Source organism: Salvelinus sp. IW2-2015, linkage group LG26, assembly GCF_002910315.2.
Source record: "Salvelinus sp. IW2-2015 linkage group LG26, ASM291031v2, whole genome shotgun sequence".
Lineage (NCBI taxonomy): Eukaryota > Metazoa > Chordata > Actinopteri > Salmoniformes > Salmonidae > Salvelinus > Salvelinus sp. IW2-2015.
The window spans coordinates 35,149,641-35,164,880 of NC_036866.1; the positions used below are offsets into that span (position 1 = coordinate 35,149,641).

General features: G+C 42.2%; 1 protein-coding gene across 1 annotated transcript in view; it reads left to right on the top strand.

Moving 5' to 3' along the window:
- ppfibp1b (PPFIA binding protein 1b) overlaps positions 1–15,240 on the top strand; it is an 86,392-nt gene that overhangs the window by 43,419 nt on the left and 27,733 nt on the right. The window contains exons 12-18 of the mRNA XM_023971103.2: positions 1,385–1,446; positions 1,609–1,693; positions 6,049–6,194; positions 6,619–6,731; positions 7,648–7,708; positions 7,829–7,861; positions 8,370–8,538. Of these exons, the coding sequence (XP_023826871.2) occupies positions 1,385–1,446; positions 1,609–1,693; positions 6,049–6,194; positions 6,619–6,731; positions 7,648–7,708; positions 7,829–7,861; positions 8,370–8,538 (669 nt within the window). The remainder of the gene's footprint in view (positions 1–1,384; positions 1,447–1,608; positions 1,694–6,048; positions 6,195–6,618; positions 6,732–7,647; positions 7,709–7,828; positions 7,862–8,369; positions 8,539–15,240) is intronic.

Below are 15,240 nucleotides of genomic sequence, written 5' to 3' on the forward strand. Positions count from 1 at the left end.
ACTACATGATTCAATATGTGTTATTTCATAGTTTTGATTTCTTCACTATTATTCTACAATGTAGAAAATAGTGAAAATAAAGAAAACCCCTGGAGTAGGTGTGTCCAAACTTTTGACAAAATTTATTCAAGTTTATTTTTATATAGCCCTTCGTACATCAGCTAATATCTCGAAGTGCTGTACAGAAACCCAGCCTAAAACCCCAAACAGCAAGCAATCCAGGTGTAGAAGCACGGTGGCTAGGAAAAACTCCCTAGGAAGAAACCTAGAGAGGAACCAGGCTATGAGGGGTGGCCAGTCCTCTTCTGGCTGTGCCGGGTGGAGATTATAACAGAACATGGCCAAGATGTTCAAATGTTCATAAATGACCAGCATGGTCAAATAATAATCAGGAGTAAATGTCAGTTGGCTTTTCATAGCCGATCATTAAGAGTATTTCTACCGCTCCTGCGGTCTCTAGAGAGTTGAAAACAGCAGGTCTGGGACAAAATTTATTAAATTATTAATGAATTTGTCCAAATACTTAAGACACCTTGAAATTGGGGGACTAGATACATAAAGTGCATTCATTTCTCAACGGTAGAACAGATATGTATGAAAATACCCTTAATTGAAAGGTGGYGTTATGTACTTGTCTCATATACAACATTTGATCTCAAATCTAAAATGCTGGAGTACAGAGCCAAATTAAACGTTTTAGCTTCACTGTCCAAATAAATACGTAGGGGAGTGTGTATAAGATCATAACCTATCTACATGTAAAAAAACAAACAAAAAACCCCATCCCTTTCTGCCACCTGTCATGTCATGGATGCGAGCTCACTGTTCAGTCTGTACTTCTATCCTGCTTTCGCCTACAAACAACAATAATCACCTTTTAACACAGGCCTCTCCTCACCCTTTCCTTACCCCCGTCTTCTCTCACCACTTGCTCCCACCATCAACACCCAGTGTGCTGTCTGTTAACCCTCATCAAAATCATCCTTGTCCTCCTCACAATGTCTCCTCTCATTATGTCTTTATTGTGACAGAACAGCACATTGACATGGCTGTACCCACCAAGTCCAAATCATCCACCTCAAGGTTCCCTCATCTGTGTTAGATGGTGTGCTTATCTTACTGTGAGACTAGGAAGTGGTTAGACTAGATGGACAGGGAGCCAAAATGTCCCCCAGGAGCATTCCCTGTCTGTTTAGATAGTACTGTTGTATAATGATGTATATTGACAACGAACAGAGACGCCACTCTGAATCGATATATACTGTTGTACCATGGATCACAATGGATGAGTCAGTCAGAGGACCCCAGACATATCTTTGCCCAGAATTGACCATGGTTGACTGCTGTATATTCACTTGCTGAAATCCAGTTCTTCACCCTCCAGATGTGGAAGTGCAGAGAATGAAAAAAGCGGTGGAGTCACTGATGGCAGCCAATGAGGAGAAGGTACAGTGAACTACAGTTGACCCCCTCACCCCATCTCATTACTCTCGGATAGTTTGTCTTGTCAAGATTAATGTGACAGGCCAAAGAAGAGGTTACAACCTCTCCGAACCTCTGTTCAAAGGCTTGTACTTTGACCATTGTGTGACCCCTCTGCACCTGTAGGATCGTAAGATTGAGGAGCTGAGGCAGTCGCTGCAGCGCTACAAGAAGGTCCAGGACATGGTGATATCAGTGCAAGAGAAGAAAGGTTTGAGAAGCCATGTTCTATTTCTAAAACCATGTCCTATCACCTTGATGTATATCAAATCAAATTTTATTAGTCACATGCGCCGAATAAAACAGGTGTAGTCCTTACAGTGAAATGCTTACTTACGAGCCCCTAACCAACAATGCAGTTTCAAAAAATACAGACAAGAATAAGAGATAAAAGTAACAAGTAGTTCAAGAGCAGCAGGGAAATAACAATGGCGAGACTGTGTACAGGGGGTATCGGTTATTTGAGTTAGTATGTACATGTAGGTAGAGTTATTAAAGTGACTATGCATACAGTTGAAGTCGGAAGTTTACATACACTTACAGTGAGGGGGGAAAGTATTTGATCCCCTGCTGATTTTGCCCACTGACAAAGAAATTATCAGTCTATAATTTTAATGGTATGTTTATTTGAACAGTGAGACAGAATAACAACAAAACATTTCAGAAAAACGCATGTCAAAAATGTTATACATTGATTTGCATTTTAATGAGGGAAATAAGTATTTGACCCCCTCTCAATCAGAAAGATTTCTGGCTCCCAGGTGTCWTTTATACAGGTAACGAGCTGAGATTAGGAGCACACTCTTAAAGGGAGTGCTCCTAATCTCAGCGTGTTACCTGTATAAAAGACACCTGTCCTCAGAGGCAATCAATCAGATTCCAAACTCTCCTCCATGGCCAAGACCAAAGAGCGCTCCAAGGATGTCAGGGACAAGATTGTAGACCTACACAAGGCTGGAATGGGCTACAAGACCATCGCCAAGCAGCTTGGTGAGAAGGTGACAACAGTTGGTGCGATTATTCGCAAATGGAAGAAACACAAAAGAACTGTCAATCTCCCTCGGCCTGGGGCTCCATGCAAGATCTCACCTCGTGGAGTTGCAATGATCATGAGAACGGTGAGGAATCAGCCCAGAACTACACGGGAGGATCTTGTCAATGATCTCAAGACRGCTGGGACCATAGTCACCAAGAAAACAATTGGTAACACACAACGCCGTGAAGGACTGAAATCCTGCAGCGCCCGCAAGGTCCCCCTGCTCAAGAAAGCACATATACATGCCCGTCTGAAGTTTGCCAATGAACATCTGAATGATTCAGAGGACAACTGGGTGAAAGTGTTGTGGTCGGATGAGACCAAAATGGAGCTCTTTGGCATCAACTCAACTCGCCATGTTTGGAGGAGGAGGAATGCTGCCTATGACCCCAAGAACACCATCCCCACCGTCAAACATGGAGGTGGAAACATTATGCTTTAGGGGTGTTTTTCTGCTAAGGGGACAGGACAACTTCACYGCATCAAAGGGAYGATGGACGGGGCCATGTASCRTCAAATCTTGGGTGAGAACCTCCTTCCCTCAGCCAGGGCATTGRAAATGGGKCGTGGATGGGTATTCCAGCATGACAATGACCCAAAACACAYGGCCAAGGCAACAAAGGAGTGGCTCAAGAAGAAGCACATTAAGGTCCTGGAGTGGCCTAGCCAGTCTCCAGACCTTAATCCCATAGAAAATCTGTGGAGGGAGCTGAAGGTTCGAGTTGCCAAACGTCAGCCTCGAAACCTTAATGACTTGRAGAARATCTGCAAAGAGGAGTGGGACAAAATMACTCCTGAGATGTGTGCAAACCTGGTGGCCAACTACAAGAAACGTCTGACCTCTGTGATTGCCAACAAGGGTTTTGCCACCAAGTACTAAGTCATGTTTTGCAGAGGGGTCAAATACTTATTTCCCTCATTAAAATGCAAATCAATTTATAACATTTTTGACATGCGTTTTTCTGGATTTTTTTGTTCCGTCTCTCACTGTTCAAATAAACCTACCATTAAAATTATAGACTGATCATTTCTTTGTCAGTGGGTAAACGTACAAAATAAGCAGGGGATCAAATACTTTTTCCCTCACTGTAGGTTGGAGTCATTAAAACTTGTTTTTTAACCACTCCACAAATGTCTTTTTAACAAACTATAGTTTTGGCAAATCGGTTAGGACATCTACTTTGTGCATGACAAGTAATTTTTCCAACAATTGTTTACAGACAGATTATTTCACTTATAATTCACTGTTCACTGTTCACAATTCCAGTGGATCAGAAGTTTACATCCACTAAGTTGACTGTGCCTTTAAACAGCTTGGAATATTCCAGAAAATTATGTCATGGCTTTAGAAGCTCTGATAGGCTATTTGACATAATTTGAGTCAATTGGAGGTGTACCTGTGGATGTATTTCAAGGCCTACCTTTAAACTCAGTGCCTCTCTGCTTGATATCATGGGAAAATCAAAAGAAATCAGCCAAGACCTCAGGGGGAAAAAATTGTAGACCTCCACATCTGGTTCATCCTTGGGAGCAATTTCCAAATGCCTGAAGGTACCACGTTCATCTGTACAAACAATAGTACGCAAGTATAAACACCATGGAACCACACAGCTGTCATACTGCTCAGGAAGGAGATGCGTTCTGTCTCCTAGAGATGAACTTACTTTGGTGTGAAAAGTGCAAATCAATCCCAGAACAACAGCAAAGGACCTTGTGAWGATGCTGGAGGAAACCGGTGCAAATAGTCTGTGTAGCCATTTGACTAGATGTTCAGGAGGCTTATGGCTTGGGGGTAGAAGCTGTTTAGAAGCCTCTTGGACCTAGACTTGGTGCCGCAGTACCGCTTGCCGTGCGGTAGCAGAGAGAACAGTCTATGACTAGGGTGGCTGGAGTCTTTGACAATTTTTAGGGCCTTCCTCTGACACCGCCTGGTACAGAGGTCCTGGATGGCAGGAAGCTTGGCCCCAGTGATGTACTGGGCTGTTCACACTACCCTCTGTAGTGCCTTGCGGTCGGAGGCCGAGCAGTTGCCCTACCAGTCAGTGATGCAACCAGTCAGGATGCTCTCAATGGTGCAGCTGTAGAACCTTTTGAGGATCTGAGGACCCATGCCAAATCTTTTGTCTCCTGGGGGGGAATAGATTTTGTCGTGCCCTATTCACAACTGTCTTGGTGTGCTTAGTTTGTTGGTGATGTGGACGCCAAGGAACTTGAAGCTCTCAACCTGCTCCACTACAGCCCTGTCAATGAGAATGGGAACATGCTCTGTCCTCCTTTTCCTTTAGTCCACAATCATCTCCTTTGTCTTGATCACATTGAGGGAGAGGTTGTTGTCCTGGCACTACACGGCCAGGTCTCTGACCTCCCTATAGGCTGTCTCATCGCTGTCGGTGATCAGGCCTACCACTGTTGTGTCATCGGCAAATTTAATGATGGTGTTGGAGTCGTGCCTAGCCGTGCAGTCATGAGTGAACAGGGAGTACAGGAGGGAACTGAGCATGCACCCATGAGGGGCCCCTGTGTTGAGGATCAGCATGGTGGATGTGTTGTTACCTACATTTACCACCTGGGAGCGGCCCGTCAGGAAGTCCAGGATCCATTTGCAGAGGGAGGTGTTTAGTCCCAGGGTCCTTAGCTTATTGATGAGCTTTGAGGGCATTATGCTGTTGAACGCTGAGCTCTAGTCAATGAATAGCATTCTCACATGGGTGTTCCTTTTGTCCAGGTGGGAAAGGGCAGTGTGGAGTGCAATAGATATTGCATCATCTGTGGATCTGTTGGGGCGGTATGCAAATTGGAGTGGGTCTAAGGTTTTTGGGATGATGTTGATGTGAGCCATGACCAACCTTTCAAGGCACTTCATGGCTACATACTTGAGTGCTATGGGTTGGTATTTGTTTAGGCAGGTTACCTTAGTGTTCTTGTGCACAGGGACTATGGTGGTCTGCTTAAAACATGTTGGTATTAGACTCGGACAAGGAGAGGTTGAAAATGTCAGTGAAGACACTTGCCAGTTCGTCAGTGCATGCTCAGAGTACACGTCCTGGTGATCCATCTGGCCCTGTGGCCTTGTGAATGTTGACCTGTTTAAAGGTCTTACTCACATCGGCTGTGGAATGCGTGATCACACAGTCGTCCGGAATAGCTGGTGCTCTCATGCATGTTTCAGTGTTTGCTTCAAAGTGAGCATTGAAGTAGTTTAGCTTGTCTGGTAGGCTCGTGTCACTGGGCAGCTCTCGGCTGTGCTTCCCCTTGTAGTCTGTAATGGTTTGCAAGCCCTGCCACATCCGGCCAGCATCAAAGCCGGTTTAGTACGATGCTGACCTTGTGAATGACTTGTCAGATGCAGTTTAAGTAGTGATACAGAAGTGATTTGTAAGAGCTGATAGAAGTGTTCTTGAAGTCAATCTTTAAACTTCAAAGCTTCACATTTCTGGCATTGGGCTCCAATAGAATGGACAACTCTGAACTCTCTCTCTCTAGGCTACATACAAATCTGACTGCTAAAAATAACTCATCTTCCAATCCAGACAAAACCAAAGATGGTGAGAGTGATGAGAGTAACAGCGACAACTCCCTCTCTGTGATGTCAACGACAACCACCCCGGTTGCCCTGGAGTCGGAGAGGCACGCGCTAGCTGGAGTCGAGGAAGTAGCAGGGAAGAGCCCAGACGAGGTACAGGATTATGTGATGATTTATAGATTGACTAAACAGGCTAAGGCCCTCGGATCACGGAACAGATTATATTTCTATGAATTAATCTGTCACCCTCATTAGACCTTTTCAAAAAGCCTTGATGTCCTCCAACCAATCAAACAGTCAATGATGACACATGCTGTCCTTAGATTTCACACTTCTGAACGAGGTGTTGAGTCGCTGTCACTTTGTCAAATTAGTCTGATAACATTAAATGTAACTTTGCAGTGACACTTGTCTTTTTGAATTATGACAACACCATTGTCTTGACTGCTCGTTACCCTTAGTCTACTAAATCGTGAAAACACCTTGACACAACAGAGAAAAGTAACATCTGACTTTGATGGCGGTTGTATTTTACTAAATGTTTTTTCCCGTTTTGGTCCTCTGCCTCAATGCATAGCTGGAGACGCACTATGGAGCTACTGAAGTGCCTTCGCCAACAACCAGCCCTACAGTCCAGTCAGCCTGCGCTCTACAGAGCGTGCCAGAGCTTGACCAAGCTGAACCTGAGAGGTGAGCTGAACTAGATGCTTATCTATAATCTTTGTAACGGGCTTCAGCTAAACCTGTGGGACAATTTCCACATTTCTTCCAGAACAACGTCTGCCTTTCTTCAAGAACAACGTTAGTGTTTGGCTTTGGGTGTCTGTCCAGTGCTGTTCTTTTTACTAGGAACCAAACGGGACAAAGCGGGAACGGACCAACCTACCTGAATTTCCCCAATAGACACTCTTGTTTACATTGCAAAATGTTTTGCTACTGTGTGCACACCTGTTGATGAACAAAGTACCTTAGTTTGAACATTAGATGAACAAAGTACCTATGTACCTTAGTTTGCCCCTGAGCAGAGTGAGCTGACTAGGAAAGAGAGATGTCTTGAATGGTGTGTAGACCTAGTTCCTCTTATGAGACCCGGCTATGGAAAAGGTCAACACCTAGGCAAGATATCCCGCCTCATCTTGCCTTAGCGTGGTAAATGGGGCATAATTCATGACATTTGGACACCACGAGGTCCAAGGTGTCCCATAAGGGTGTTTAAATCCGCTTGACTGACAAATAAGGCTTCCTACGACAAATATCGATAGCCTCCACACCCAGGTTTGACAGTGTACAGCATAGCGTGTAGCAGGCAGCTCACAGCTTGTCTGTGTTAGCATGGTGTTAGCGTCCCAACACTCTGCAGCGAGGCAGGGGATCAGGAAGTGTCACAGGAGGCCCCCCTATCATGTGATACTCCACAGTGAGTATGCCCATGGTGTGAAGCCACGTGCCATTATCCTTTTGCTTAAAGCTTCCGCTGTCTGTCAGATTGTCTTCCTACCGAAGGCCAGCGGTTCAGTACCGCACTAAGACCGCACTACTTTCACTTTGGCACATTGACTAGATCAAAGTCTTGTAGCGTTCACTGTGATGAGCTTTGTCATTTCAGGTCCCTGCATGTCCCAAAGTCAGCGAGTCAGGAAAACTTGTATGTCAGCAACAGTGAAAAGGTAAAGATATTTCTGAATTCCCTTGAAGGGAATCTCTCAGTTCTAAWTTCATCATTATCATGATTTGATCATTGAATTTCATCATTAACACTCCATCCCATGTCATCATACCTGTGACAGATTACATTGGTGATTGACGAAAAGCCAACAGAGGTGAGTCTGTTCTCAAGTCTTCTTTCCATATTTCGGGGTCAGACACTTTATTTTTTGCTTATCCTCTCTTTATCATTCTTTAAATTGTTTTCCTCTTTGGCCACATCCGTCTTGTTGAAAGGCTGATAACCTATTCCTTATGAGGTTAGCATCCTCAGTAAAGTGAGTGAGTGAGTTTCACCTTGGTTTCATTGCATGCGTTTGATTGCCTTTTACACTTAAAGCCAACTCTACACTGTCAGTTATTTTCAAATGCAATTTCTTAAAGATTGTTTTATTTATTACTACATGTGTGTGAAATGACATGCTTCTTGCATTGTGTGAACTGATTTTGCAGATAACGGCTATTTTGAAGGAGGTTTTTACTTGCAATGACTGTGATATGTTTATTTTTACCTAYTGTGCCTTAGTTGAATGCGCTGATTGTAAGTCACTCTGGATAAGAGCGTCCGCTAAATCACTAAAATGTCAAATTGACGTGTCAACTCTGTATTTTGCAACTGTTCAGAATAAGGCGGTGGAGGAAATCAGTAAGATCAGCGAGCGCCCGCCCAAGTCTCCCTCTTCATCTCGCTCAGAGGACGACAGCTTCGGTACCAAGAAGGCTCGCTCATCCTTTGGCCGAGGCTTCTTCAAGATCAAGGGGGGCAAGAGGACAGCCAGCGCCCCTAACCTGGGTAAGATAAGGTGGATGGATGGCCTAGTGTGCGTGAATGGGCCCAGATATAACCCTGCTACTCAATGGTTTTTGACAGTTATTTTGCTTCTTTTGTGCTCTTTTGACTTGAACTGTTAATGACATGATTAGTGAGATTGTAGTCTGTGTTATTCTTTGCTTTTAATTATATGTGCAGTGTATATACAACAAAGTGTCTTTCTCTGAGCAATTGTATTAGTATAAAATAATAATATATCCACATTTTTTGGAGCATAGCCTAGTATTTTTAATTATTTATTTTAAAACCATTTCTCATCTTTATCAAGTGTGTCAATAAATTCAAACCCCACGTGTTTCTGACACTTAATTCAGACAGTAAGGAAATTAGAGGGTTAGAGGAGAAACAATGGAAAGGGTTTACACAGGGAGTCATATCTGACATGCAGGGGAGTGGTACCACACCGGCTCTGCACAGTCTTTGTTTTATTCTGAAGACTGAGCGGTTCTTTCCAAAGAGCTTAGTTTTTCGATGTATCTTTTTAGATTTTTATGTACCCTGAACCACACCCATAGTTAAAACACATACAAACAGCATAATTACTAGTCCCACAAACTGTTCTCCCTGTCTGATTATGAAAATGTAGCCTAGTGTGTGTGCTTTGTATGTATGTGTTATCTGCCTCCTGCCCCTACCATCATACTATGAATATCCCCTGTTGTTTTTCCCCTTCAGTAACCTTTGGCCTCTTTGTGCTTTGTGTAACGCATTGTGAAGACCGCAGCTGGATTGCAAGTGCCCCTATGCTAGGTACAGAATAATGGAGCCATTATGTCTTCAGGGCAAGGCGGGCTGCAGTATGGCCTCTCTGGAGGAATGACCAGTACTGGATATGACCCCTGACCTCATAACATTCCCCCCCACCCCCTTCCTTCCCAAACACACTCAACCAACTGTTGACTTTCTACTTTCACCTAACTCACAAACTTGTGTAAGCTGAAGTGTCCTTTGTAATGACATTTCTCCCAACACTTAGAAATGTATTGTAGGTTTTGAACTCTCTTGGGTGCCCACTTTATATGGAATATGAGTTGAGGGTGACTTCTATATTCCAAGACGTATTGGTAGACATGTTGGTAGAAAGTAAGGGTAGGAATTTCTATTCTTTGTAATTCAATTTCAGAACTCATGATTCACCCAAGTCTTAAAAATCTTGGTGGTGACCTTTTTATTCCAAGACTTAATGAAACATGCTCATGTTGATATAACTTGGGAGTTCATGCATAGAGAAGGTTTGAATTTCCACTCTAGACATTTGAATAGAGGTTACTCTCAGGCCACCATCCACCCATGGCAAGGCCCTGTCGTGGCTCCTATTGTGGGTGTCCGTTTAGTATATAATTCTACAGTAGCTACACTAGACTTTCTTGTATACAACCATACCCATGTTACCAGCGGTTGTTCCTCGCCAAACTGCTTTTTATGAGCACCAGTGCTGGATAGCATGAAAGCTGAGAGACAGTGTTTTGTATGTTAGTTCTGTACATCTGCAAACTCTGCATGTATATGTGCTCTTTTCTATTTCTGTTCAAACTCCCCTCGCACCAAACCATATCTGGGTCTTATTACCAGATGATGTCATCTGCAATGATGCCACCCGATAGGAATTGAACTGCCGATATTCATATAGCCTTTTCCTTAAACGGACTAACCACGGTCAGATCCTGACTGTTGTTGTTTCTTAAGTTAGACCACCTCACTCTCCCATGTACACGCTCATTGAGGTGAGTCTCATTTAGGAATGTGTGCACGAATTATCCTCTGTTTAAGTCTAATAATGAAATGGGAATTGTGCATAACTAGTCTTTGAATTATGTGAGGCCTACAACTAAAGTTTTCTTTAGGGCTTTTATAGTCTCCACTCCATTGCATGCATTAAGGGGGGTTCTACTAACCTAACATATGGAATTGTTTTAAGATGGTTATGCCGTAGATCATTTAGCAACTTGATTTTGAATTTTAGATTGAATTTGGCTTGAATTTGAATTCATAAATGGCACAAAATAAATCACAAGGAATAAGGTTTTAGAGTGTCTGTCCTATATCTAGGAGATATAAGAATGCTAGATGGGGTGGGGACACAACGACTTCCATACTTCCATTTAGTGATGCACAAATATGACATTTTTGGTCGATACTGATATTTTCCTTGCCCCAATTTATTTATTTTTTCAGCCTTTTAAGCATTCTTGTACAGTTAAATAGTTAACTCACACACATGGACGCAGCGGTCTAAGGTACTGCATCTCATTGCAAGAGTCGTCACTACAGTCCCTGGTTCGAATCCAGGCTGTATCACATCCGGATGTGATTGGGAGGCCCATAGGGCGATGCACAATTGGCCCAGCGTCGTCCTGTTTTGGCCAGGGTAGGCCATCATTGTAAATAAGAATTTGTTCTTAACTGACTTGCCTAGTTTAAGGTTACACACACACACACACACACACACACACACTGACCAAAAATGTATTTAGTTGGCATTTACACATGTCCCCATTACCAGTAAAACATAATCAAAACATATCTTTCACTTACTTGCTGTGCTGTTTCGTTGTTCATTTGTTCAGTCGTTTCATTCTCAACCAGGATTTCTCATACTATGGAACCCCGTTTGGGTCTTTGTGTGTCAAAAAAGATGCGTGTCAAATAATGCTGTTTGTCGTGTCAAATAATGCTGTTTGTCGTGTCAAATAACGCTGTTTGTCGTGTCAAATAACGCTGTTTGTCGTGTCTCTCGCCCAGCTATTTGACCAATCAGGACCTTAATATGACTGCACGTCACATAATTTAACAAGTTCATTCTTTTTTTATGTAGTTATTGCACATTGATTACACGATCACTCGTATCTCATATGTCACAATGATTCATCGATACGTATGCTATGATGCTGGTAAAGTTATCTCGCGCACCAACAGTGCTGGTCATTAAAAAAAATCTTGCTAGCTCATGGACGCAAACAATGTTCTTCCCCAAAAACATAGCAAAACGATAATCTGTTTCAGTAGCTATACTTAGCTAACTATATAGCCAGGTGTCATCTAAAATAATCCTAATTTATAAGACAGTTCTTATTTGATTAATGGTAGTCGGACCCATCTTTGTGACGCTAGCCACAATAAGGATTAGCCACAATAGTGGACTTTGCGGTTAACCTTCAAAATAAAAGTATGTCTTTGACAGTGATGCAAATTAATACAAATAGTGGAATGCCATAATGGAATAGATCATGCTAAACGAGTTTGGAATGTTATAATAAAAATGACAAAAGACAATAATTAGTTAATTTGACAAAAATCTGTTGAAATCACACTGGATGTATTATACTTTAGAATTGCATTGGGGGGCATACTTATTTCACTGTACATCCTTACCTATAGGTTGTGGATCAATGACATGGGTTATCAGTTTACTCAGTGACACCCAGAGAATGTTAGCGTTGTAGCTSTTATTGCGGGACTCTGAAACAGCTGTGAATTGAGCCACATTTATTGTCAACCTATGTGTATTGAACACTATTCCCGAGGAAAAACAATACTGCGTGGATGTTTTGTAGTCTGATAACTCGTTGGGAAAAAATATMTTGGGTATTGAGTAGACTGATACCCCATTTCATTGATCCCCAATCCTTAGGTAAAGCTGTACTGTACAATATGAATGTCAATACACACAATAGGCTGACTGTGGAGGTGTTTTCACACAGTCACAATAAGAGCTACAGTGCTAATATTTGCGTAAACTCTTCACAGTTGTGTTCTGTGGGTGTCACTGAGTTGCCCCATTTTAATTGCTTCACATTCCAACCTTGTTTAACATTATCTACATTTACATTTAAGTCATTTAGCAGACGCTCTTATCCAGAGCGACTTACAAATTGGAAAGTTCATACATATTCATCCTGGTCCCCCCGTGGGGAATGAACCCACAACCCTGGCGTTGCAAGCGCCATGCTCTACCAACTGAGCCACACGGGACCGTGTGATCTAGTCTAAATATGGCACGATTCCACCAATTATAACCTTCTGCATCACTTTCAAAGAGGTACTTTTATTTTAAAGGCAAACCGCAAATTACGCTATTGTGCCTWATCCTTATTGTGGCTATTTTCACAACACAACCTGGTCCAGTCGAAGCCTCACTAGCCAGATGAAGCTAGCTGGCTGCTTATAACGTTAGCTTCTGGCAACAGGGTTAAGTAGCTGTCTAGCTATTTATTGTCATGAACTATTTTCAKGAACTATTCCTAAATCATTGCTAAGAATAATGAAAATGATTGCAGTTTCTACTGGTCATTGTTTTCAGGCTGGTTGTATTGTTGCTAGCTAGGTACCAAGCTAAAGCTAGCTACCCCAGAAGTTGTGGTCAAACAAATAATGCTTTATTACCAACCGACAGCAGTGGAGAAGGTAGAAAGTTTTAAGTTCCTCGGCGTACACATCACAGACAAACTGAAATGGTCCACTCACACAGACAGTCTGGTCAAGAAGGCGCAACAGCGCCTCTTCAACCTCAGGAGTCTGAAGAAATGTGGCTTGTCACCCAAAACCCTGACAAACTTTTACAGATGCACAATCGAGAGCATCCTATCAGGCTGTATCACAGCTATCACAGCTATTCTCATTCACCCCTTTAGATTTGTGTGTATTAGGTAGTTGTTGGATAATTGTTAGATTACTTGTTAGATATTACTACACTGTCGGAACTAGAAGCACAAGCATTTCGCTACACTCGCATTAACATCTGCCAACCATGTGACAAATACATTTTGATTTGTGAACACATCGTTCGTGCCGGTGTTTGCTTGTTTGTAGACTTTTTTTGTACAGCTTTGACAGTGCTACTGATAGTGGTGGCGCTTGGCACGGGAAAATTCAGAACACACAACATTCTATAACAGAACTGTGTTATTTGACATGTCAAATGTCAAATTTGACACGCAAAGACCCAAACGGTGTTGCATAGTATGTCGTGAAGCTAATACCAGTGACGCTATAACTGTGTAACTCCGGTAGGGCAACATCTGAAAAATAGTACACTTCACTTGGTAGTGTGTACCGGTGCTCGACCAGTCGGTGAAAGCTAATATCACCCACGACAGAGAACGGTTCATTGTCAAGGGCAATGAATTCCATTATCTTGGTGTTAATGGATTTCGCCTTTGAGTTGTCTCGCTGAAATGTTCTTACTCTTTCAAATGACTGCTCGACTTGTTGACTGCTCAGTCCATACAGCAGACATTGTGGGCTAGGTTAGGAATGCTGTGTTGCACGTGTAGCACAACATTTTTTGTGGCGTCATTACGTCATGTACCTACGTGTATATAGGTGTGCACATCAGCTTTGAAATCGGTTTTGCACTTCTCATGGCTGCAATCCCGGTGACGGGATGATATGACAACAGCCAGTGAAAGTGCAGGGCGCCAAATTCAAAACAACAGAAATTTCATAATTAAAATTCCTCAGACATACATGTTTCTTATACCATTTTAAAGGTAATCTTGTTGTTAATCCCACCAAAGTGTCCGATTTCAAATATGCTTTTCAGCGAAAGCACTACAAACTATTATTTTAGGTCACACCAAACCACAATAAGCACAGCCATTTTCCCAGCGAAATATAGCAGTCACAAAAAGCAGAAATATAGCTAAAATTAATCACTAACCTTTGATGATCTTCATCAGATGACACTCATAGGACTTCATGTTACACAATACATGCATGTTTTGTTTGATAAAGTTCATATTTATATTAAAAAATCGGAGTTTACATTGGCGCGTTACATTCACTAGTTCCAAAAACATCAAGTGATTTTGCATAGCCACATTGTTTCAACAGAAATACTCATCATAAATGTAGATGATAATACAAGTTATACACATGGAATTATAGATATACCTCTCCTTAATGCAACCGCTGTGTCAGATTTCAAAAAAACTTTACTGAAAAAGCAAACCATGCAATAATCTGAGACGGCGCTCAGAACAATAGCCAAATTAGCCGCCATGTTGGAGTCAACAGAAACCAGAAATTACATGATAAATATTCCCTTTGATGATATTTATCAGAATGCACTCACAGGAATCCTAGTTCCACAATAAATCGTTGATTTGTTCGATAATGTCCATTACTTATGTCCAAGTAGCTACTTTTGCTTGCATGTGTAGTACACGTGTCCAAACGCTCGCGCAGATGCAGGCAAACGTCGGACGAAAACTTCAAAAAGTTATATTACAAGTCGAATAAACTGGTCAAACTAAGTAGATAATCAATCTTCAGGATGTTATCATATATATCCAATAACGTTCCAACCGGAGCATTCCTTCATGTCTGTAGAAGAAATGGAACGCAAGGCGATATCATGAGGAAAGCGCATGACCAGGAACTGGCAATCTGCCAGACCACTGACTTATTCCCCTCTCATCCGGCCCCACAACAGAGTACTGTATACACTTCATTCAACGTTCTACCGACTGTTGACATCTAGTGGAAGGCGTAGGAAGTGCAAACAGATCCATATATTACAGGGAATTGAATAGACGATGAGTTTAACATCGACCAGCCTCAGAATTTCCACTTCCTGTTTGGATTTTTTTCTCAGGTTTTTGCCTGCCATATGAGTTCTGTTATACTCACAGACATAATTCAAACAGTTTTAGAAACTTCAGA